At 42.6% G+C, this 25,814-nt stretch overlaps 2 protein-coding genes across 5 annotated transcripts in view; both read right to left on the minus strand.

The window, feature by feature from the left end:
- The window catches only part of ank2a (ankyrin 2a, neuronal), an 82,774-nt gene extending 74,007 nt beyond the window's left edge, over nucleotides 1-8,767 (minus strand). For all 4 annotated transcript variants that reach the window (XM_031560505.2, XM_031560504.2, XM_031560501.2 and 1 more), the window contains exons 1-2: nucleotides 8,027-8,767; nucleotides 214-315 (exon numbers count right to left, since the gene is read on the minus strand). In XM_031560505.2, coding sequence (XP_031416365.1) covers nucleotides 214-315; nucleotides 8,027-8,152 — 228 coding nt within the window. In that variant the 5' untranslated portion in view covers nucleotides 8,153-8,767. The remainder of the gene's footprint in view (nucleotides 1-213; nucleotides 316-8,026) is intronic.
- Nucleotides 8,768-21,951: 13,184 nt separating this feature from the next.
- Nucleotides 21,952-25,431, minus strand: LOC105903524 (histone PARylation factor 1). The gene is made up of 8 exons (XM_012831290.3): nucleotides 25,324-25,431; nucleotides 24,365-24,557; nucleotides 24,057-24,243; nucleotides 23,859-23,957; nucleotides 23,241-23,388; nucleotides 22,871-22,958; nucleotides 22,609-22,781; nucleotides 21,952-22,272 (listed from the first exon to the last, which is right to left on the minus strand). The coding sequence occupies exons 1-8, from the start codon at nucleotides 25,363-25,365 to the stop codon at nucleotides 22,138-22,140; spliced, it is 1,065 nt and encodes a 354-aa protein (XP_012686744.1). The 5' UTR covers nucleotides 25,366-25,431; the 3' UTR covers nucleotides 21,952-22,137.
- Between the last annotated feature and the right edge of the window lie 383 nt (nucleotides 25,432-25,814).

The following is a 25,814-nucleotide window of genomic DNA, read 5'->3' on the forward strand; positions in this document are numbered from 1 at the left end:
ATAGCAGCTATCATCAAGCCATGTTCGAGTGGTAATCAATAGGCTGGCATTCACAGCACAGGAGGACATGTGTTCATATCTGTTTCCACTCCCATGCCTGGCCTTTTCAAATGATATAGGAAGGGAGTTGTTTACGGTGGTGTTTAAGGGTGGTTGCATTGTTAATGGAGTCATGTTGGTGTCCCAGCTGATCAGTGGCAGGGGGTGTGTTACCTGGTTGCAGGTGCCGATGTCCTGTCCGCCCTTCAGGAACTCCAGCACTTTGTCGATGTTCCCGGCCCGTGCCGCTCTCAGGAAGCTGGTGTTGCTGTCCGACTGCAGGGAGAGCAGAGCATAAAAACAGTTAGCGCTGAACACAGTGAGCGGAGTAGGAATGGACCAGAACACGGCACCATGGGACTTAAGGCGCCTTCTGTTTCCTTACTATTCCAATAAAGCATGTGCCTTTGTGATCAGAGCAGCATCATGGTTTATTAGTAAGAAATACTGAGTAGAACAAAATCCAAGCAATGATATGCACATTGTGTGTGTGTGTGTGTGTGTGTGTGTGTGTGTGTGTGTGTGTGTGTGTGTGCGTGCGTGTGTGCGTGCATGCGTGTGTGTGTGTGTGGTTTTGTTGTTGTTGTTATCATTGTCTGAGTGATCTAAAATTAAACCACAGACGGCACAAGGAGAACAGGCAGCTGGTCTGACGGTCACACGCCCACATAAACATACCTGCTACACCCATGTGTCATTGAGAGTAGGCTTGGGTATGTCATTGAGAGTGTGTTTGTGTATGTGTGTGTGTGTGTGTGTGTGTGTGTGTGTGTGTGTGTGTGTGTGTGTGTGTGTGTGTGTGTGTGTGTGTGTGTGTGTGTGTGTGTGTGTATATGTGTGTGTGTGTATATGTATCTCAATATTTTTAGACATTTTGATTATGCTTCCCATGGTGTGAAAAGTTTTCGGGGCAAGGCTACAATCTGAAATTTGATTCTGTTACCGTTTATTCTAAATAGCAACACAGTTCTAATGTAGTCAAGATCAGAAACAGGCACTCTTCAGCATAGCTGTGTATGATATGTTGTCTTTTAGGTTATGTATGTGCTGTATGTGCTGTTTATACCTTCCTGCATATCAGACTTATCCAATACTGACACTTAGAACTTGTCCCTCAGTATCACTATATTAGTTTCACTCTCCTACAGTAAATCGATGCAAATAGGCAGATGTGCAGAACTGCACGTCTACACTATATATGAGTTAAATTCCAATCTATGTGAATGCATTAAGCCACCAAACACCCTACCTAAATACATGAGAGACAGGAAAAATGTCATGCACGACACTGCACATTCCAATATATAACCCCATGCGCCCTCTCTCTCTCACACACACACAAACAAACACACACAAAAACAAACACACACACACACACACACACATAGATATATATCAAAATGAGGCTTCAACACCATTCCAGAAGTTCACAAATAATATTATAACTCATGTAACGTTTCAGTGCAACGATAATACATTTACAACTGCATTTACATAAACCTGTAAAATCTGAACTGTGCCACTGTAAAACATTGTGGATCATTATCCATTACACATGTACTTAATTATATGTCACCATCAGTCACCCTCTTCTCTATTATGACAAGTTGTAAGACATTGCAGGGGTATGCATATGTTGCACTCGTGTTCATTTGTTGGGGAGGTGGGAGGGGGGTTCAGAGTGGCACATTTGTGGTGTGACCTTAAAGACCCCTACCAAGAGGTCAGATGATCAACACATCACACGGACTGTCTGGCATAACAGAGATACAACACCAATGTGAATCATCTCTTCCTGCATCACTAGGCTCGGGACCTTCAATAAATACTGGCCTTAAAAATTTAACGGATCACATATATTTGAGTGCTGCTAACTGACCTGTATTTCATTTTTCTTCTGGATTACTGTGCATAATCAAATGTTTTGGGGATTGACATTGAAATTGCTAGAACTTAACTACTCTCACAAACCCTATGCCCAGCTCAGTCCAAGTTGTATTCCTATAACGCTCTCAGTGATTGGATCCACCAAGGCTAAGAAGTATCAGATCATTCCCTAATGTTCCAGTACTTCGGGATCTTACCAAGACACCATCCTCATGGCTTGGGTCAATCTGGCATTGGTCCAGATTGAGGTCACTTCCGATGGTCCGTAGGGCTTTCTCAGAAGCACAATGCTTGCACAGCGCTGAATTTCCCATTGCAAAATCCACTCAAGTTCCCTTCCCTTGGTCCCTTTGGTATATCTGTTAGTGGTCACTCAAAACCTGGATCAGAGTTCAGTTCCTTCAATTCCTCCAGTTCAAATGAACTTTCTATTCATCTAATCTATAAATGTACCCATAGTCCTGCAAGAAACACTCAATCTATAATTGTAGCCCAATAAGCTGGCCAAATCCATCCAGCAAAGTCAGTTTAGCTCACATGTTGGCTGGGCTTCATCCCAAACTTGTCTCCTAGCCCTCTTTGCCACACAGCCTCCTCTCTCTCTCACCCTCTCTCCCGCTCTAAGAAGTATCTGTTGTAGGAGCCCTGTCCCTGTCACTGTCCCAAACCCTTGTGTCCCTTGTGTGTTGCCCCCCAGCTCGTATTGCCAAGTACTGTGTTCAAGGGCCCGCCTTGCTGTGAGTGACAACTGGGGCCGTAAACGTATGCAGCTAAATCAGGACCCCTCTCCACTCAGACTATTTTTACCCCGCCTGCTCCCCCCTTTCTTAAACACACACCCACACACACACACACACACACACACATACTCACTCTACCACTATCTCTACCTCCCACACTCTGTCTCTCTGAAACATTCTCTCCATCTCCATCTCCATCTCTCTCTCTCTCTCTCTCTCTCTCTCTCTCCCTCTCTCTCCCTCTCTCTCCCTCTCTCTCCCTCTCAGACCCTTTCTATCCACTGGCCTGAGTCCCACTGGACAGGCCTAGAACTCTGGAGCTGTGGAGGCCTGTGGAGAGGAGGGTGTGGTCTGAGAGCATGAGCGCCAGCTGGGCTGCCTGCACTGGCATGTGAGGCTGCTGTAGTCACCTAGAGAAAGTCAACGCATCAGATGCCACCGGTCGTGCCTCAGTTGTGGGTGAGCCGTGCGTATAAGAGAACCTCTAAAAAAAGAAAATCTTAGGTGCCTCCATTCTGCGTGGGCTGCCATCCCTTTCACAACATTCAAAGGAAATGTATTCCATCTTCCACGTAAGATCATATGGTAGCAGTCCTTACACCTTAACGACCATCCATTTCTGGGCTAATTTCACACACAGTCTGCCTGTGGTTTATGACTCAGAACCGCCTCGCATTCAACTCCAACCTGCTTCCGCTCAAAACACCCACTATTCCATACATAATCCCGTCTGTGAAACTACGACTGGTGACCAAGACATGGCAACCAGCACAGACCACCCTAAGGAGGAAGAGAGGGAAGGTGTGACATACACACCACTCCGCACCACTGTCCTGTCACAAACACACACTGAGCTGAGTCCTAACAGGGCAGTGGAGTGGCTGTCAGTGTCAATGGTGTGGGCGTGACCGGTGAGCTCTCTAGGTCAGAGTGTGGCCTCAGGCTGGGGCCCATTGACTGGTGCTCGCTGCTCTTACACTGCCCCTGCTTGAATAAAGCCCCATCTCTCTCAATATCGAATGGTTATATTGAGCAGGCGAAGTCTATGGCCTGCAATGGGCCACCATAGTGTCATTACTATTGAGTCAGGAGAGGCATGGATGAGATCAGTGCACACCCATGTAATAGTATCAGGAGCACAAAGCCAAGTGGAGCACTAAAGGACCCACCTGCAGAGGACAGGTAGGGACAGGGTAGTTCATGTTGTTGGTCAGTTTCAGCACTGTTGTGACAGGTAGTCAACAGCAAGGCAGAGACTCAGCAGGTTCATACTCATACACAAGCTTCTGATATCAAGTGAGTGACAACAGCAACGGTATTGAGACCCATACACAACATTCAGGCTACACAAACACAACATTCAGATTTTAATATCTCTTGACTGATACATGACATGTTCTGTAAACTGCATTTTCTCACGGGGGGGGGGGGGGGAGGAGTATACTAACTTCAAACATAACTCAAACATAACTCAAAAGTCATTACTATTAGATACTGTCCAAGTACCTAAATATAACAGACCGTATTTCCACCATGGCATCGAGCATTTTTGTTTCTTTTCTGACTATGTAACCATGTCTTACTACAAGAATAAATAGTCTGGCAAATTCCAATGGCTAAAGTAAGCTTGGAAACATGGCTACCCTCTGTACAATGTAAATGCTCTGTAATGTGGCCGACAGGAGTCTTCATAAAATGGCCTATAAATGACCCCAGAGGGAGCTACTGCACTGTGGCATCAGCCCAAGCCCAGCTGCTCACTAACAGCATTATGTTGAGCCACTGAGCGTGGGATCATCATAAAGCTGATCTATTACGCTCACATTAAACACTTCCTCTACCTCACACACATACATACATACATTGCAGATTAAGTCACCCAACGGATGGAAGTGGTTGAAAGGTTTGGGGTCACTGAGAAATGTCCTTGTTTTTTAAGGAAAATCGAACTTTGTTCTATTCAAATAACCTAAAATTGATCAGAAATATAGTGTAGATATGTTGTCAATAATTATTACAATTGGAAATGGTTGATTTTGAATGGAATATCTACATACTCCTGTGTTTCAATGGTACATTATGTTAGCTAATCCTAAATGATCATGTTTAAAAGGCAAATCTATCATTAATTTAATTTATCATAGGTCTGTGTGGCTGAAGACTGTTGCGCTGTTTAAGGAAGCAATAAAAACAGCCTTCTTTGGGCTACTTGAGTATCTGGAGCATCAGCACATGTGGAATTGATAATGGTCGAAAATTGGTCAAAAAGAAAAAGCTTTCTTCACAAAGGTATTAGTCTATTATTGTTCTGATAAATTAAAACTATTTCTTGCAAGAAACTGAAGATATCTTCCAAAGGTGTGCACCACATTCTTCACAGAACAGCGCACACTGGCTTTAACCAGGATATAAAGAGAAGCAGGAGGCCCCAGTGTATGTAACTGTGCAGGTGAACAACAGAATCTCTAGTTTGAGAACCAGATGCCTTACAGGTCTTCAACCGAAAAAGCCATATCTGAGACTGGCCTATGAACGGAAAAGACTAAAATGGGCAAAAGTAATGGATACTGGGTGGAAGATGACTGAAAGTATGTTATAGACAGTCTATAAGTCTAAGTTGAGATGTTTGGATCACAGAGAAGAAACTTTGTGAGGCGCAGAACAAATGAAGAGGTGCAGAAGAGTAGCACAATACAGGAAATGTGATCGTCTTGGGGTACTTTGGAGTAGAGGATGGATACCTGACCCGAGCCCGTCGGGACCCGACGGGTCGGGCCGGGTTCGGACAAATATTTAGAAATTATAATCGGGCTCGGGTCGGGCTCGGACACATCAGCGCGATAATGCATTGAACATTCCATATTTAAAATATCTTAATAAATAGTGAAGTCAACATGTCTGCTTCACATGATGCAGAAGTTAGTTTTTGAGAATAAAATAAATCACATTTAGGATAACAGCCTTCTTCCCGTGGTGGCAATTTGTTTACGTCCTAGCTGTGACAACGCGATTACAGGTGGCAAAATGGCATCACGAGGAAGTTAAAGAGAAACGGTCATCTGGAGAGTTTAAAACGATGCTAAACGAAGGGAAATCTACTGTAGTCGACGTGGATTCTAATTAGGCTGTTGGATATGTCCAATGTAAGAAGTGTGAAGTTTTAATGAAATATGATTGATGCAATCCTCTTTCTCCACAAACAACATGGATTAAACCTCGATGGTTGGACTATGTAGATAGTTTTATAACAAACGTTGGCGTGATCTTCAATGGTAAGACTTGTCTGTTGTGCCTCCTTTGGTGTAGCATATAACGTGAGTTTTATTAAGGCATAGCGTGTGTAATGTGTAGGCTATTTCATTCCGTTTGTTAACCTTTCCTGCGATCTGTCTCTGACCGTAGTTGGAGATTGCAGGGCAGACTATTACATGTTTTCAACTATGCGGTTAATTCCCTTTCCTTTCCGTCTGCTGGTTAGTAAATAAATGCCCACTGTATTCTTTCTGAGGATTTATTCTTCACACACTTCTACAGCACATACATTTTTGGCTCCTGTCGCTACATCCAAAACTATTCTTAAGCATCACCGTTCTCTCTCTCTAGCTCTACCACACCCACCCTGTACGTGCTGCTCTTAAAGGAGCCGCACCATTTTACAACACGTTCTTGCAATGTGAATAATTTAATTTCAATGTTTATTGGCCTTCTTGTGCACGCTTGTGCGTTTAACAGCGCTTGTTTGTGTGAGCGAGTATGTATCTGTTGATGTCCGAGTTTAATAAAGCCAGGCTATTCATAAAAAACTTACGTAAATGTGGCATTAATATGAACAGTTAAGAAATTGATTCCGTCGGGCTCGGTTCGGGTTCGAAAAAAAATATTTGAATGGCTGTCAGACTCGGGTCGGGCTCGGTTACTACTCTGTCGGACGCGGGTCGGGCTCGGACAGAAAAATTTGGCCCGATTCATGCTCTACTTTGGAGCAGATAAAGTAAGTACTTTGTACAGAGTAAAAGGAATCTTTAACAAGGTCTCTATTTTACCATAACTCCATCACCATGCCATACCCTGTGGATGGGACTTGACTGGAGCCAATCTTATCCTCCAGTAAGACACAGACCCAAAAGATTGATCCAAATTATGCAAGACCTATTTAGTGAAGAACCAGAGAAGCTGTAATGCTGCAAAGTTTATACTTGCTTGCAATGGTGGATTATTTGATGAAGCACACAACCATGTCATTGAATGTTATTCCAAGCAGAAATCATTACTTCTAACTTTGACGATGGCTTGACTATATATTGTATTTATTTTTTATATTATATCTATTTGATGGAGTTTTCCTGGAAGATGTGTCATTTCCTGGGTGATTCCAAGCTTTTGAACAGTAGTGTATGTAGTGTATGTATAGTGAGCAGACTTGAATGCCCCACCAGTGATTCAATGCAGTGATGTCAGGATCTGACCTGCATCCAGGTACATGAAAAAGCCAATGTCAGGGACCCACTAATGCCCATCACATTACTAAATACACCAACCTGCTCTGTGATCTTTTAAATCAAATACAGTACTTCTGAGTTCTAAGTCTGGTTGCATCACAGCCTTATTAAATGAAATGGGACATGCAAAACCTCTTATGAGCTTAGGACTACAGTAGGGCTCCTATGAATACGTCAACATTTGTGTCAGCATTACTGTTACATACATAGTTTCAATATTTATTTTCATGCAGGTTTTCACGCATTAGTAAATCCTTTTTATGACAATTACAAACTACAGACACATCAGGTCTTAGTACAGCAGGTGGGCGTGACGTCAGGAGCAGTATGTCACTGTGTTTTGGACTATTGTCTCATAAGCCTTTTATCAGCTCTATTGATTGCATAACATCAATCAAGCCTGCCAAGTGGTCATCAAACACGCATGATAGGTTTACTTGTTTGAGAGCTCAAAAAGTTACCGTTCGCATCTTTTGGGGTATCTTAAAAAGTGAAATATGTGTCTTATTATCACTGAGGTAGTAGGTGTTCTGATGTGTATTGCGTTGGCTGTTGCATATATTGTTGGTGAAAAGGAGTTTGACAAGTTTTTCATTCTTTTTTATAGTTCTTTCAAGTCCATATCACATATCTGCTGTCAAACCCCAAAAGCCTTGAATCTTGTCTATCACTCTTACACCACCTATATATCTTTATGTACTTTATGCAAAGTACATAGATCAGCATAGACTTGGATCACATTGCTTGCACTTGTTTTCTGTACAAAGAAATCTACTCAAGCATTTTGTCTGTTAGAAATCATATTAAACTTTCGTAAGTACTGCACCAGCATTATATCAGCCCGGGGTGAGTTGTGTGTACCTTGCGCCTGCGCTCAGCTCTTTCCCTGTGGCGTCGCCGTCTCTCCCTGGCTTTCTCCAAAGCCCTGATCTCCAAGTGCTGCTCTAGCTCCCGGGCTTTCTTCAGGTGGGACGCCGCGTGCGCCATGCCTCAGACACACCGCCACAGCCACAGCCAGAAAAATGTCCAAACTCTCTGTGTGTCTGTGTGTGTGTGTTCAGATTAACACACACCCCATTGAATATCAGACAAGAGTGTGTGTATAAAATATAAGGTTCCGCTCCAGACTCACAAAAAAGAATGAAAAGAAAAATGAAATAAAAACCGATTGTTAACAGATGGATCACACTGACAATTCAGAGCAAAGATCTGTCTTCAAATGTCCTCTGTCACCGGATGCTGGGATTTAGATGAGACAGCTCATTGCCCAGTATCTGTTAGTATGAAAAAAAAACAATGCAATGCACATACCCTGTCCTCCTCTGCAACAAACTCATCAAACCTCACAGATGAGGTGGTATGAATGTTGCCATGTAATGTGGCTACACCTAATCACCTTGCACCACTGCTTCCTTCCTGTCTCACTCCTTCAGACTTCCCTCTGAAGACGTTCCTCCACCTCCTCTGTTTTTGATCTCTTTCATTTGCTTCCCTTTTACATGGTTCTAGTCACTGTCATTCCATAACTCTCCCTGTTGTCCAGCTTCAGTCTCCCCGCCAGAGAGAAGGGGAGAGAGCGAGGGAGAAAGTCAGAGAGAGAAACCACTACTCTCTGAATCATTTATGTGTCTGTGTGGGGAGCTCACTCAGAGAGGGAGGGATAAAGAGATGAGGGTGAGAAAGAGAGCTCGAGAGAGAGGAGGACAAAGAGAGAGAGAGAGAGAGAGAGAGGGATGAAGGGATAAATGTGGGACAAAGCGCATGAGGGTGAAAGGGGTAGATACAGAAAGCAGACAGGGAGAGAGAGGGAGAGAGAGGGAGAGAGAGGGAGAGAGATAAAGACAGACAGATCTAGAGACTATTAGAGAGAGAGAGAGAGAGAGAGAGAGAGAGAGAGAGAGGTATTGTGGATGGTCTGACCCCAGTCCAGAAGCAGCTCTCTGGATGAGCAGTGGGGTGGTGGGGTGTGTAAATCCTCTAAATCACACTCTGTGTGACACAGAGGAAAAGGGAGACGGACAACCTGCACCTGCAATGTCAAACCTGGAGGTGGAGCATGGTGCTGTCCAAGGCCCTGAACCTGCGTGTGCTGTAGCCCAGCACACAGTACTCTATAGGTCCCTCTTCACTGTTCATAGAACTCAAACACTGTGACAAATAGTTAGGGGATTGCAGTAAAATCCTCTCTAACAACAGCCCAATGTATTTGACGGGAGACAGCTCTAATTGTTATTGTCATTAATGCTGTATTAGTATCTTTTTTGTGCAAAATTGATCTTCATCAATCTTCATCTTCTCCTCTTGTTTTATCCACCTTGTTCTGTCTTTAATCTTTAATCTCTATCTCTCTCTCTCAGCACCATGGACAGCTCCTCTGGCATAGTCATGTGCAGCGCTTCTCCAAGCAATGTTGCTTTATCTACAAGCTCTGTGCTACAATATGGCATCTATACATCTCACTACTCTCACACACACACACACACACACACACAAACACACACACACACACACACACGCACACATACACACACACACAGACACACTTAGGAGACAGACAGGTCACCCGCTATTTATCTCAGACAAAAAGATTTCATATTGAAACATACGGCTTTCACTGACAGAGCCCAAAATAGGATTACATGGCAGTAATTGGTGGGCTCTTAGTGAGATGTTGACTATGACCTCATAGTGGGATGGGCAGAGACAATGATATCCTGTAATTCCCGATGCAAGGCAGCAGTGACCTTAGCCTCGTATCTGGCTCCCTCTGCTGGTGCTTCAAAACAGTACTTGCACTGGCAAATATTTCTATATGTACATCACATCCTTGTAGGGTTAAACACCTGAGGGATTCTTCAGTAATCTGTTACATGGAAGTTCAAGCAGAACAAGCGGCAGGGATGTTGAGCAAGGGTGCTAAAGTTACACTCATCAATTCACCATTCCACAATATGTGTGTGTACGTACATGTGTGTGTGTGTGTGTGTGTGTGTGTGTGTGTGTGTGTGTGTGTGTGTGTGTGTTTGCCTGGTTGTGCTCAACCGATTTCCAAGGCTGACACTATCAATCTGGAGCTTTTAAAAACAAAGCTGCTAAAATGTCCTCAAGTCACACAACAGCCCCCGTCACAGAGCAGGTCCCCCCAGGACGTGGAGTAGAGCATCTCAAATAACATACAGTGACATTTCCAGCTCCAGTCACCTAAAATAGCATGCACAACTGAGAACTCCCTGATTGGCCCGAAAAGGACTCAACACATACCACACAGCTGTTGAGACGATGCCGCTTCAATATGACAAGCTGCCTGTTGGTTTCACTAAATATATTGCTGTGATGTCACACTGAAACGAGAATTCAGTTTGTTTATGCTTTCTAAGAACTACTAAAGTTCTAAGTACTAACCCCCAGCAGATTCATTTTAATTTGAACAAAAACTAAACAACGGTGTACTGTAGAAGTCCAGCTGGGCTTCCATCCTGTCTAAGAGGGGAGAGGCAAAACAAAAAATAAATCAATCCGGGAATCGATCTGGCCTGCCACCTGATCCCCCAGTACCTTGTTCCTACAATGGCCTTAATGCAGAGCTGTTTTCACAGGATCGCAAAAAGCAAAGGGGTCGATGGTGCTCTGCGATCAATTCCCCACCCTCCCCATCATATTGTCAGAGATGAAGGCAGTGGGGAAGTGAGTCTCAGGTTTCAGTCCCGGAGACAGACACGCCCTTTGCGGACCTCCCATCCCTCTCATCATTGTCCGTTTCACTTAATGGACTCCATTACCCAGGGGCACTTGTGTGTTTTACTCAAGGCCCTGTCATCCATTTTATTGCCTCCTCAGTGGAGGTAGTGCAGATGCTACCTAACTGATGATGTTATGTCTGCATCTCAGGGTTGGTAAAATAGCAGTATAGACTCTGTACTGTGCCTGTGCTTGTGTGTAACCTTACCCTAATTGAGGTGATGTTAATGCAGAGGCTAAGGAAACACACACACACACACACACACACACACACACACACACACAGATGGTGGGGGGGTAGAGAGTGAGAGATCCGTAGTTATGTCTTGCAGCTACAATCCGTATATTTAGAATACGTCAAACTTCATTTTTTTAACTAGCTTCACACCATGTCTCCTGACCTCAATCAGATAAACACAGAGTTCAGGACTTATGGGTAATCAATGTTAACAATTCTATGACTGATTCATTTACTTGTAAAGCTCCCCCCCTGTTGTGGATGGCCTCTGTAAATCATTAAGGCTAAAGCACACCATACATCTTTTATGAGAGTATGTTACTCTCTCTCTCTCTCTCTCTCTCTCTCTCTCTATCTCTCTATCTCTCTATCTCTCTATCTCTCTCTCTCTCTCTCTATCTCTCTATCTCTCTCTCTCTCTCTCTCTCAAAACCCAAATCAAAACCAAAGTTATTTCCTTTGACATATATGTGATACTTTTGATGATACTTGTATATTCAGAAATACCAGTGTCTATGTCATGATCACTCACCAGGTCTGTTAGACATCACATGATATGTCTACTCTAATTTTCACAACAACAAAAAAACACACACATAATTGCAGTCACTGTCATGAAATAATTCTTCACACACACACACACATAGACACACAAGCGGTTGGGCGACTGAGTTTTTGCAAAACAGTTTTGTTGTTTTGACCAATCCTGAAAACGCAACCCTTACGTCGCTTACGTCAGTCTGAGCTCCGCTCTCCAAAATCTTCACCCCATACTTAGTGGCAATGAAAGTATCTTTCAGGCACATCTCAGACACATTTTTATGCTGTATTTATAGTCCATTTATTAATGTTCATCTGATGTTTGTGTGGCTACTTCTGACTGTTCAACAAATTGCCCCTCGGGACACTAATCCTTGATCCTTGATCCTTGACATCATGGTAATCATCCAGTTTGTTTGTTTGTTTGTTTTTGTTTGTCTATGACAAGGCAGGCTTTCTAAGCAGGATAAGCTGGGGAAATTCTGTTCGCCCAAAACGCGTTTTGCCGATGTTGACAAATAAACAATTTATAGGATTTACCTTGTCTCGTAGTGCCATTGCTTTGATAAAAGTATTGTTTAGTTGCAGGCTATAACGTTCGGCATAGGTTATGCAAGAAATGTGCAACAGTATTTCCACTAGTTTTTACGAGTCTGTGTGGATGAGGATGAGTTCTCAAAACAGTGTTGTATGGATGCAAAACCTTTTGAAAACGCAAAAAAGGAAAAATTTAATTTTCAATACATTCTGTTGTCATGTGGACAACCTCTTAGAAATGCACTTTACAAACACACTTTTCTATGCACAACAGAGACACACCCATAGGTATCAGGAAATAATAATAATAATTTAGAAAGCAGCCTCTTCACAATCTTGGTAACCCAGCACCCTACCAGAACCCCTTTCTACCCTCCTAATGCCTAAAACACAAAGTATCAATCTTAAAACTGCAGTATAATACTACATTTCACGTAGTCCACTTCTTTCGCTTTTATTTTCACATAATTAGGCTCTGGGCTTATTTGTGAGTCTTTAATTGTCTTCTTTCTTTTTCTAAATTAGGCCATGCTATCACAGAGCCAAACACCTATGCTGTACAGAAATGGCCACCTTGAACACCAACATACGCTGAGATTACACAGTTACAAATGCATGCCTCTACATCCAGTGGAATGGACACCAGTGCACGGTGCATGTAGTCCTAAACAGACACTGTGTTGTGTTTGATCACTCATGAATCAGACAGAGAAATGCTGTTTGAACCACATAGTTATTTATACATTGGGTTTGCATTATATACATGTCTATAGCCCTATCTGCCACTGTGGCGCTGCAAAGTAGACATATGTGGGCTATGACTTCATAACTGTAGCCTATGACAATCTGTTGAGTGCTCTTTACTGGAGCATGCAAGCCATACTCCTCCATGGTTGAACATGACACTGAAAACCTAAGAGCCCTTTGCTGGAAAAAAACTCTATGTCAGCATCCATTACACACCAACAGCAGGCTTATGCTATGCATTTCCTCTCACCAATATACACAAGTCATCTTTAACTAAAACATACCCACAGGAAATGCGCAAACGTGACTGAAGCACGTGCCAGCTCAGCTCTGCCTCCAGCAGCCTGTATAATTGAAATGATATCAGGTTATGCGGGCACCAAAGTGATTTACCACTCCTTTCTCCTTCGTAGTCCGCTACTCACTCTCTCTCTCTCACTCTCTCTCTCTCTCTCGCTCGCCGAAGCACATGACAAAGCACTCCCATAGGTTAGCTTGCCCTTTAAATGAGATGGCCTCCCTCCCCTCATAAAAACACAGCTATAAATGAGACATACACAGCAGGACACTAGCCAACATAGTAGATGCACATCAAGTCATCTCAGTTTGGATTGGCAGATTCAACATAGCTGGGTGATTCTTTTGTCTGATATTTATATATAACACATATCTTCCACCTGTAATAATGTACCCTTAGATGCTCCAAGCTTGAGGTATCGAGGTTAAATACAGCTCTCTGGTTATGACCTTCACCTGGAGTCTATAGAGAGCATTCCCACTGTCACTTGACTCCTGACGCAGTTGACGGGGCGTTGTGGCTCATTCTTGGTGCTGGCCTGGTGATCTACAGCAGATGAAAATGCTGGAAATAGGTTGGCAAATGTCTCAACGCGGGTGTACTGATGCATGAGGGCAGTGAACTTCCACAACTCAGTGAGATGATGAATAATGAAATGCATGACCTAAAACTGCAAGCAGTGCCAGCATAATTCTGAGTGATAATGTCAAAATTACTGCAGCAGCAGTGTGGCATCTCCCGGTAGTAGGAGGAGGAGGAGGAGGAGAAAAGACAGAAAGGCCGAACAGATAAAGTAGCTATCCAAAATCAGACAACACATCAGACATGGAGAGAGTCAAAGGAGAAGTGCATGAAGAGAAAAAAATCAATGAGAGCATGTAGACTCCAGACTGGATGCAACAGACACCGATCTCATCACAACATCCCTCTGTAAACACATGGTGCTAATTTAGTGGTTGGTGCCTCATTCATGGATATTCTATTTATTCTACAGTCTCTCTCTCTCTCTCTCTCTCTCTCTCTCTCTCTCTCTTTTATTTTTTTGAATGTGCGTGTGTTTGTGTGTTTCTCTCGTCCGTACCATGAACATATATAGGCTCCATTTATTTGTCATTTCTTGTGTAACATTAGTCGCTAGTCAACATAAATCCAGACTGGGTTACATCACAGAACTGTTCAAAAGCCCACCAACATACACTGGGGCTATACCATTCCACACTGTCTACCAACTTATAAACCAACTACCAAAGTCAACATATGTTGATAGTTCCTCTCTGTGTTTATTTGTATGCTACACTTCTCAGAAAGCTATTGATCACAACCTTCAACACAAGCCTCTCTTACTGGAAGCCCTGCTCCAGACTCGAATGAATAATTAACAAGCTAAAATGCACTTTCCTAAAGCTGTGCCCAAAAAGCGTCAGACGGCATCCTACTGACTCCATGACCGATAACTAGTCCAATAAATCAATGAATCAGTCCACCTAATCAATCAGATAAATAAAGATTATGGATAATCACCAATTAAGCTTTACCATTCATAATATTGAAAAGCAAATCGAGAAGGACAGTAATACATAATTATAGTACTAGTCTTGTTTCAATGACATTACAGTGACAGTGCAAGCTTGAACTAGGTGTGTGGTTGTATCAAACTAGGTTTGTGCAGTCAGTTTAAAATGACTGTCGAAATTTTCCACCATACAGTAGATTGTTTCATTCCAATCATATTTGTCCTTGAGTGACTCAGCTTTACTTCTATCATGCTATTTATATCATTATCATAGAACACTGTAGTTACCCATTTACAGATAAAAACACATAAGCATAAGAAACCTCAATGAACTGGCAGCTCTCAAGCCTTCTAAAGGGCTGCATCTCTAGTCTTTCCTTGATCTTATGATAACTAGAATCTTTTTGAGATTGTGTTAGCACTCTCAATAGCAACCACTGATGCTAGCAATGTAAAATGGCCCTGATAAAAACTGCATATTTGAAAACTGTGTAGGAGGAAAGCAATGTATACAAACACCAAAATGCATCTGTCACTGTGGCTAAGTGTTGTCAGTTTATGATACTATCTACAACTTCAGTATTAGATGAATTGTAAAAATGCACTCATGTAATGACACCCTTTTATGCATTTCATATATAGTTCCACTGTCTGTGACCACTGAGAAAGCAACTGTGAGTCACTCTTCTAATGCAACAGAGCTCCATCCTTTTGACAATGGATCATAAAATATCCAATTAGTAATTAGATTTTGAGTCATGTGACTTCCAGAACACCAACGTGGGTAGTGATGGGCCTCAGAAAGGGCATCTGATTTCTTATCTGAAGCACACAAGCATTTCAGTGAATCAACTGCTTCTGTTGTTCTGTATGTTTTATACAAAGTGCCTGTGCGTGTATGTGCAGCGTGGTAAAAATAGATGGATACAAATGCAGTGGTAGAAATATATTGATGCAGAAATATATGTGTGTGGTCACACAACAGCAAGAGCCCAATTTTTGAAACGGTGCCATCCTTGTGGTCAGCCTATGACTTATTTGTGTTTCACAAGGGACTGTATGCTGCTCAGGCAGCTGGCAGGGTGGTCAGTACACTATTTTGTTGCCACAGTAACAAGGTCCACAGGGCAATACTGACCCTGGTACCCACTACCCACCACTCAGTGATCTGCAGGAGGCAGCAGTAGTGTAATGCAATAAGCCCTCTCAGCCATTAGCATCTCCTTCCTAAAGGAATCACATCATGCTCCTCCCAGAGGGATGGGGTGAGAGAGAGAGAAAGAGAGAGAGAGAGAGAGAGAGAGAGAGAGAGGAGAGGGAAGGGTCACTAATGGAACCATGAAATGGGAGGGTGCATGCAGAGGAGAATGAGAAGAGACACAAGAAGAAAGATCTAGAGAGATGGAGGAAGGGAATTAACCGTACAATGGGTAAAATATTAAAAAATAAAGGTAATAGAATGGATGAGCATCTGGATGTGAATCATTCCAATCCACACACAACCAAAACCTTTTCTCTTAACACAATAATACAATGACACAGACATGTCCATTGCCTACCTGATAACTATCTACTCCCTTGTGCTGAAAATGGCTGGAGAGTAATGTAGAGTTATCTAGGAAAACAACGTTGTGCTATCGTCTACTGTAAATGCCGTGGTGCCAGGATGTAATTTGAGCCACTGGGCTTTTAGAGATGGGATGGAGAGCATGGAGCAACAGGGTGGGGCCGCCTGCTCGATAACACTGAGGAAAAGAGGATTAGAGATGGGCTTGTGAGCCCAGACTGATACTATCATTGCAATAAGTCCACGAATTACATGTAGATATCCGTGTGGATAAGTCAATTTGGGAGAACGAGCATATGGCACAGATCACAGGCCACCTCAGTAAGACAGTTATTGTGGACGCTGTTTGCGTCTGAGCTGACGGAGTTTAAGAGGGATGAGTAGAAAGTGTGTTGCTGTGTCCCTCATTAGGTAGGCTATATATTAGCAGTTACTACACATGGAGATTAGTGCCTAACTGGTTACCAGTAAGTATTCAAAGTATTGAAATGTTTTGCATTTCTCCACAAACAATCTTTCACTGGTCTGTTGCCCACCAGTAATCTACACTGGATGGTTTTACTCAAATCCAGTTATTTGGTGACCTTGCTGGATTATGAAGCCTTCCTCGGCTACAGGTAAAACTTTCATGGCAAAGAGTTCCGTCGGGTGCTATACGACAGCAGGGACAAACTACTTAGTGTGAAGAGTGTATTTTTAGACCCCCAAGCAAGCATTCCCATGTTCCCTTGTAACTCTTCCCTCCTGAGATTGAAGCAAACTTTTTGTACTGCACGCCATACTAATATTGTTTTTTCCCAATTATTTTATTTTCAGGTTATTTTTAGGAGGCTTCCTGTGGTTTGCCTATGAATAGATTTCTATTACCTTTCCTTATCTTTGAGGTTGTGCGATTTCATGAAGGCATCCAAAGACTAAATATTCAGGAAAAAAAGACAGCGTGTTTCATTTATTCAGACAGAGCATAAGCTGTAATAAGACTGGCTCCAAAACAAACACACCTAGTTCCATCAGTCTTCTTTTCTCTACTTTTTCCTCTCTCTTCATATCCTGGAATAGATGTGCGTGTCTTACACTATCACTGCAGGGCAGAGGAGGCATAAGGTGGGGCATTAATCATGCATGAGACACAACAGAATCTCCCCTAAATCCCATATCAAAGCAGCCCCTTGCCTTCGTCGCCAACTGGTACAGTCAGTGCAGACACAGTTCTACTAACCTCCATCACACTGTAACATGTACAGTGTTCGTTTGTTTGTTTGTTTTTAGTGTGGTGTCATTGACTTTGTGTGGCCATACATCAGTGTGATTTCTTTAACCCTTGCGATTCTGGGTCTACGTCACTGATTCAATCAGACCAGAATGCGAGTGAAATACATTCAACCTTAATAACCACAAGTCTGACCCACACTCACGCAAAGATGGTCTCATGTATGGAACCACACAACTACTACATGGTGCTCCCACACAGATCCATGCAACCAGATGCACACACACTAGAGCGAAGTATCCAAATCTCCATTTGCAGCACTGATAGACATACTGAGATCAGTGCAGGTATTTCAATCCATATGTATCTACGTGCCATTATGTTTGTGTGTATGCATGTATATCTTTAATGGAGCTAAAGAGCAACACAGGGGGGAGGAAGGAGTGTGTGAGTGTGTGAGCGTGTGTGCGTGTGTGTGTGTGTGTGTGTGTGTGTGTGTGTGTGTGAGTGTGTGAGTGTGTGAGTGTGTGAGTGTGTGAGTGTGTGAGCGTGTGTGCGTGTGTGCGTGTGTGTGTGTGTGTGTGTGTGTGTGTGTGTGTGTGTGTGAGTGTGTGCAGTTTCTCTCTGAATGTGTAGGGCAGGGCAGTCCAGCCAGTCCATTATGGGAATCTAATTAGGCAGAGACTGAGCTCTTCATCAGGAAACACAGCCTGTCGTAAGTCAACAGGGCCCAACAGAGAGCAGCACTGGCCTAGAAGACTGAAGATCAACCAATGAGCCACACACTTTCTCATTGTGAAAAAACCCAGGTACAGCAACAACACAGGAAAAGTGACAGACTCAGACAGGAGCAATACAAATAATTTAAGCCTGAAGGGCATACTATGACAAAAAGGTGTACTTGAGTTGATTGTTAATGACTACCCTTTACGTCGAGATATTCTAATGGGATGATTAAGAGATGTTATGTGTATATAGTCAACTTAGCTACTTATCATGTCAAATCAGCTGACCAAGCAAGCTGCAAAGAGCGAGATGGAATTGGCAGAATAGTTGGACTGAGATGGGATACTAAACGCACAGGATTGTTTTATAACCTACATCATAATTTCAATTTAAGGTCATTATTTACCACTAGCCTACAGCATTCTGTAGGCAGGCAATAGTTCAAAACATCCAGCTCAAAACATGACAATAACAAGAACTCCTTCAAGATTTAAGGCACTATGTTAGACGGGTCAACCATCACCAGCTAAGATAATTAGAATATGATGATGACTGACCCTTCTAACCCAATGTCTTATATATTCACTGTTTACTTCTTTTCCTTGTCTCTGCACAGCCTTAGTAGCCTTAATTTAGTCAGTAGGCCAATATGCCACTGCCAAGACATCTATATTAAGGAAACTCCAAGATTTTGTACTGAGTGAATTTGCACTGAGGCTGAGTGGCACCTTGTCCGTCTACAGTCACACCATCGCCTGATCACACTCTGCGCAGCTCATCAGGTGTACCATCCGCAAAACTGTGACTGGGTGGGACAGTTCCTCCTACCATACAGCCTTAATACAGATAGGTCACGCAAAAGCCATAAACTCTGACACAGTGCTGAAGATATGTGAAAGTAACATAGATATATGGCTACATACACCCTAAACCTGCACAGATGGCAAAATGGCACTTCCCGAGTAGCGAGCTTTACATGCCGTTTTTATGAGGGAGCTAACAGGGGTGCACCTTCGAGATTCGGTAACCAGGGCAACGCCTTTGACTATCCTCAGCACTATGGGCGAGCTTGTAAAACATATGCAGTTGGTTTTGGATATACATAAATCGTGCATACGTCAACTGTGTGGTTTCAAGGCGAGACTTCACTAAACAGTGGAATTTGTATGACCCACCTGGCGGATGCGGTTCTGGTGGGGTGGAGAATCTCCCTCCGGCGTTGTGTTGGTTGAAGAAGCCATTTTCCAGTCTCCGTCGGAGCCGCCCCTCGCGTGACTTTCTTCAGGATGCTTTGACATTCAGTCAATGCGCAGAAGAAGATGAAGTGGTGGCTGACAGTCCTAGCCTACTGAGATAGCTTTGGACCGGGCCTTAGTTACTCGATGAGACGTTGCAGCGCATACTGCAGAGTCTAGCCAAGCGTCCAAGAAGAGTGGTCCCAAACCGAGGCGCTGACAAAACGAATTCTTTACACAAAGTGCGTTTGTAGCCTATGTGAGGTGTGTGAGCGCGCCTCGGTGCGGTACACTCGTATCCGCAGGATAAAGTGCGCTTGTGTTTTGCTTCTTTTTTTTTTCCTCTCTGCCGCAGCAGTGCTCTAACAGCCGACCGTGAACTGAGTGGGAGTCGTGGAGGAAGCACGGCAATAAACGAGTTGAAGTTCTTGAAATACCGATTGGCTGTAAATGACTGAAATGCTGTACTGATAAACACCGTCACTTAACGTCGTCCCTTACTCACGTGAAGGGGTGGTTTTCTCCATCGGATAGCCACACCATCAACTTGTCCCTCCCTCCCTCTCTCTCTCTCTCTCTCTCTCTCTCTGTCTACACTTAGCAAACCCTCCCATACACACCAGCAAATAGACAAGAGCCTTCCAGTGCCAGCTCCCATTAAAGGATGACAAGGCAAAATCAAAACAACAAAAAATCAATACCCCAAGCTTTTAGAATACGTTTAGTGCGTATCTTGGCCGAACAAAGGAAACACTCAGTTATGCTTTCATGTGTGGTCTTGAGAGTTGGTAGGCTATAACAGCACATTAACCAGGTGCCATTGAGGTCTCCCGATTAGATTCCACAACGGTTGAGTGCATAAAATATGCTTAGTCTACAGAAACATTGTGTCAGTCTCTCTTTCTCCAAGTATTTGTCTTGTTTGAAAACAACTGCTGAGGAGAGGACAAATTGAGGGCCTGCACGGGTAAAAATATATGCAGTAGATGAGTACGTTACAGTGTGAAATCATATTGGCTAGGTTGTTATGACAGCCTGTAGGCTACTGCAGCACTGGTAGCCAAAGCAGACGAGCAACAGAGGACATTATTTGATGGAAGCATAAATGGATACCCTTTTAGTGACAGCATCTCAGATCGGATATTTTGTATACACACTCTTGTAATTATAGTAGGACAAATTCTGGATTTATATTTTTATATATTTATATATATATATAACAAAATAATCCATTACATGCTAGGCTCTCTCTATATATAAATGCTATATTATAAAATGTCTAGAGAAACTTGTGAGAAGGAGGGTGACGTCACTACTGCGGAGGCGAATGACATCATTCTGAGACAGATCAGAGTTTCAGGGAGGTGCCCTCATCTGGTACACTGACTGAATTAAACAGCACATTTGTAGCCGTGAATATTACCGAATATCTTTGAGATGAAGACTTTTCAATTTGAATATCAAAATGGTTACATGTTTATGTCAAAAATGAATACACATTGATCCCACTAAAGAGGAAACAAGGCCTGGTAGGATGTGTGAAATATAGATTCACCTGGCAATAATCAAATGATATCAAAACAAAATGTTCCTGTTCATGTCCAAAAAACATTTACAATTAAAATGTGTGTCCACAGCCATAAACATTGGTTCTTACAGCCTTGGAATACCTTGTAAGACCTCACTCAGGACAGGAGATATCAGAGACGTAACCTCATCATGTGCTAACTTGGTGTGATGTTACCCCCTGTGACTGCAACGTGACAACACTATTTATCCTAACCTTATGCATAAATGTTAAAGGTCTTTGGAGAAGGGTAGCCTCCTTGGCATGTCCACTTACTCACTCCTGTCCACATTAGTGATTTATTGCTGTTTCCAGTGCAATGCAGAAGATGTCTAAAAGGAGTCATTTCCAGAGGAGAAACCTTTTCTGGGAATTAAGAGGAGAGAACACATGAATGGGCTATTTCTAGAATTAGGATGGATGGAAGTGACTGAAATGAGATATGGTCATTTTTTTTAAAGGGTATAAGGAGCTGCGAACGACGCATTGTCGAAGACGCATTGTTGTAGAATATTAGATTGTTAAATGTGAAATAAGAGTCAATGACTACAGCCCTTCACCAATCAGCATTTACAAAACACTTCAGCACGTTTTTGATGTCAAATAAACTCCATTAGCACACTTATTGGGAGGACTGAAAAGCTGGAACTGGAAACTGTTTTTCATTGAAGACTTCCAGACTACATCCTTGTGAAAACTGACATTGTCTGCCACTGAGACATTGTCTGCCACAGGCAGGCTTAGAGACCACCATGTCATAATGTGTGTAGAGACAAAGGATTTTTCCAACAATACATCTGACAACCTATTACGTTTTAAAGGGCTTTTTTATCAGGTCAAATAGATAATAATTAAGAGGACACCTCATTAAAAATATACAATTTATTAGAGATCCACCTTTGAACATCAACAACAAAAAAGTAAGTACTGAAAAACAACAACATGACCATCACAATAAGGACATAGTACAGACAAATGCTTAGCAGCAGCAGCTTATGAGAACCACAATCCTGTTCATTTCATTCACTCGGCTTTGTTTTATTCTGCTGACCTCTCTCAGGCAGGCGTGAGCTGGTCCAGGTTGTCATGGGAACGGTTAGTGAGGTGGGCTTCCAGGATCTCACCAAAGAGACCCCTCTTCAGGAGGTTGTAGGCCAGGGGCAATAGCTGACGGATCACTTTGTAAAAGTACTGTGTGAAAAATGAAAACACTGGAGTTATATCTTCTATTCTGGTGAGATTGATTATTTAGTTATATACTTAGTTGTGTTTCAAGTTCATTAACCTTTTCAGGCCATGAAGAATGGTTTTTGAGGATCCAAGGTGGGATAAAGGTTAGTGTTTGTATGAGCCCAGTGACACATAAATAACAACTAGTCAGAGCGACAGTCATAGTCACAGTCATAGCTCTTGCCCAAGGTGAAAACAGCATTTTCATTGGCAAGGCATTTTGTTAATTCGATAGTGTTTTCAAATGTACCTCTGTATGTCTGTGTTCGTGCATTTATCTTTCAGAGAGCTACTTACATGGGACCCATAGCAGAAGAGGTCGATTCCCAGCTCGTAGCCCATGCCATAATCACACTCATCATTAGCAAACTGGACAAAAGTGATCATCTCCTGAAGGGGCGCAAAGGCCTTCATCCGCTCCTCATCGTTTTTGGCCTCAGCTATGGCCTTGCATATCCTCTTCAGTCCGGCTAAGATAATTCAGGCAAGCATAACTTATAAAGGGTACCACAATACCTATTTGTGTGGCCATGTTATTTAGTCAGTCAAGTTAACCTACCATCTGTCTCTGGTAACTCCCTGTATCCAACATCATTCTTGTCAACAGGAACAACAATACCTGCTCCATGGAATGTCTTTGTGACAACCTATGAGTAAGATGCAACCCATGGAATAAATTACAGGTGGAACCTCATGGTAATTATCTTTGTTTGAGTCACATCTTATCAAAGCTGGTTAACCTACTTTCCCGATTCCATTTGTGTCTACTGTACATACACATTAGGCTGGCATACCTGAAAGCCAACAATTTTGTTATAAATTAAAATGACCTCACCATCACTAGTGTTACAGTATAAATACCAATAAGCCTGTGGCACAATATGGGAATTGGAGCATATAAAAGCCTTATTTGAATCGTGTCTGTGTACCTTCTTGTCTCTCAGCTTCATGCCTTTGGTTTTCTGCTCCAAGGGGAGACCCAGTGACTCTGCAGCTTGTCTCAGTTCCTCCTCCAGACTCCGCAGGGCAGGTTCATCCTTCCTACCTCGCTCTTTCCTCTTCCTCACCAGGAACAATCTGAGAGTGATGGTCATTGGGGGGCGGAACATTTTTTTTTTTTTTAAATAAAATAAAGAGTATGCATCTACCCAATACAAGACGGCTGGATTCCAACCCATTTGTATGTACATGATCCTACAATGTGAGTAGTGTTGCGCAAATATCCGCCTGTGTACTTAGTATATTTGAACGGGTGGATGCTATGTCCTAAGTCAAGGCTGAAACATACCATTGTTACTCTTTGGTTGGTAACATTTGACTGGCTGGCATCATGATTTAGGACATGCAACATGCCTTTTTTTTTATTTTCTCAACCAATGCTTTAACTACAGGATATGCTAGGCAGCCCTCATGCAGGTATGTGCATAGCTTGTCAGACACATCACAATTCTAAAATTAAACTGATATACGATGTATGGCTACTTGATCCATCTTTAGATTAAAAAAAAATCTACATATTTATAATAAGTCTGATGGTAGATACTTACAGAACAGCTCCGAAGAGATTGTCCCCCATTTGTTTGATGGAGTAGCCTTTCTTGGCTTCGTTTTCTCCAATACAAACTGGTAAGGCTTCAGGAGAATCTCTGAAAGGAGAGCAGATACGTTTAATTATTAAGTTATACCAATACCTAGGGGTGACAAGAACGAACATTCAAACTAAGGAGTCTAAGAAGATGTCCAACCTGAAGTAGCCCATATGGTATTGAGTTTCAGCACTTCCTTGTAGTATGGTCTGAAGCTCAGGTGGGTCATAGAAGTACCTGCAGTGCAGGTGGTAGTTGGGCTGGGTATTTGAGCAGTCTTTGTGCCTTTCAGAGAGAATGTCAAAAGGCCCAACAAGCTGCAGTCCCAGAGTTTCTCTGAGGGCATCTTGTTCCAATGAGAAATAAATGCAATATAGAAGTATTAATGTTGAAAATCTGCCATATGTAGCATTTCTAGTCTGAACTACTGAAAGTATGATTGAATGAGTTTCATGATAGGTAAATACCCCGTGGATTTTCTGCTGACAGCCGCCTACAGAAGCCCCAGAAGTGATAAAAGTCGTCTGGCATACGTAGCTTGTACAGCCGTTCCACTTCCTCTTTCACCGCCGCTGGCACATCACAAATAGGTGAAGTAGAGTCTAGCTCTGTCTCTCCTCCACGCGATTTTTTACCGTCTCCATTGGCTGATTCTGTATTCTGTGGACAGTGGAAATTTCTTAAACCATTGTGTAAACGTGTCTTTGAACGGAAATGCCGACATTAAAGTTAGAGCTTGAGCAATCACTCGCACATCTAGGTGCATTTTGATGTGCATTCTTACATCATTTTGGATAGGGTAGTAGCTACATAAGAGGTCGTAAAGCATCAAAGCATTCTAACAATTTAACAACATTTATTGTTACTGGGATGGCCAAAGTTGTAGCATTCTCATGAGAACGCTTGTGTAAACAATATTGCACAGCAAGTTTCATGTGACTGTCCATGTTGACATTTCATTTGCATTTTTCCTTGTAGCTGGCATCGTTTTGAAAACACCGATAATTTGGCTAGCAACTGGCATTATCTGTTTAGCTAGCTAGCTAGGATATGGGTCACAAATTTGATTTACTCTTAATCTCGTAAAACTAACACCTGCCATAGTGAACAATAACATAGCTGGTATAGCTAACAAGCTAACACTGCCAATTTTCTTCAGCTTAAAAGGATCACTGCTGCACTCCCACCGACCCTGTTGAGTTTCTCGTGATTATACATGGTATTCATGAGTTCATGTCAAAAAGATGGCTATGGTTGTCTGTTATTGGGTTGCTGCTATACGTGGAACACGAGCATGCTAATTGAACCTTCAATAGCATAACGTTATTTCTTTACTGTGCGAAATAAACGCGCAAGTTCGCAGTTTCTAGCAGTCTACCCAGTTTTGCACAATATCTCAGCTTGAAGTTGAGAGTAATAACCTTACCTGGGGTTCAGATTTTGGTTTTCTTTTCCCGCGCCCTGCCATTTCGTTCTCCCCTTGTCCGTTCACGGCGTGCCTCCGCAAAATACGTGAAAATTACCAGAAGTATCTTAATCTTACAGAACAGTGTCCTCTAGTGACTGGGAATAGAAATGGCACTCCCATGGTAGAGGCATGGAACCTATGCCCAACCAAGATATAATCAAGGTTACTGAAGATAAGAACTTCTTGTGTTTAGTAGGCTATCACAAAGTAATGTAGATTTTTTTTTAGCTGAAAATACATGAAATGTAAGCCAGCTCCATGCATGTCAACTGGCTATCCAAACATCATGCCAGTCAAGTCTGATGCTTGTGATGCTGTTCCTGTCGATGCTGCACCCAAAATAAGCCTAAGACTATCAGAAGTATTCTTAGCTAGCATTTGTATGACTAAAATTGGCCTGCTACTGTATATATATAAGGAAAAATAACCCTGTCACATTGTTTTGTAGT

The sequence above is a fragment of the Clupea harengus genome, chromosome 22 (assembly GCF_900700415.2).
Source record: "Clupea harengus chromosome 22, Ch_v2.0.2, whole genome shotgun sequence".
Taxonomy (NCBI): Eukaryota; Metazoa; Chordata; class Actinopteri; order Clupeiformes; family Clupeidae; genus Clupea; species Clupea harengus.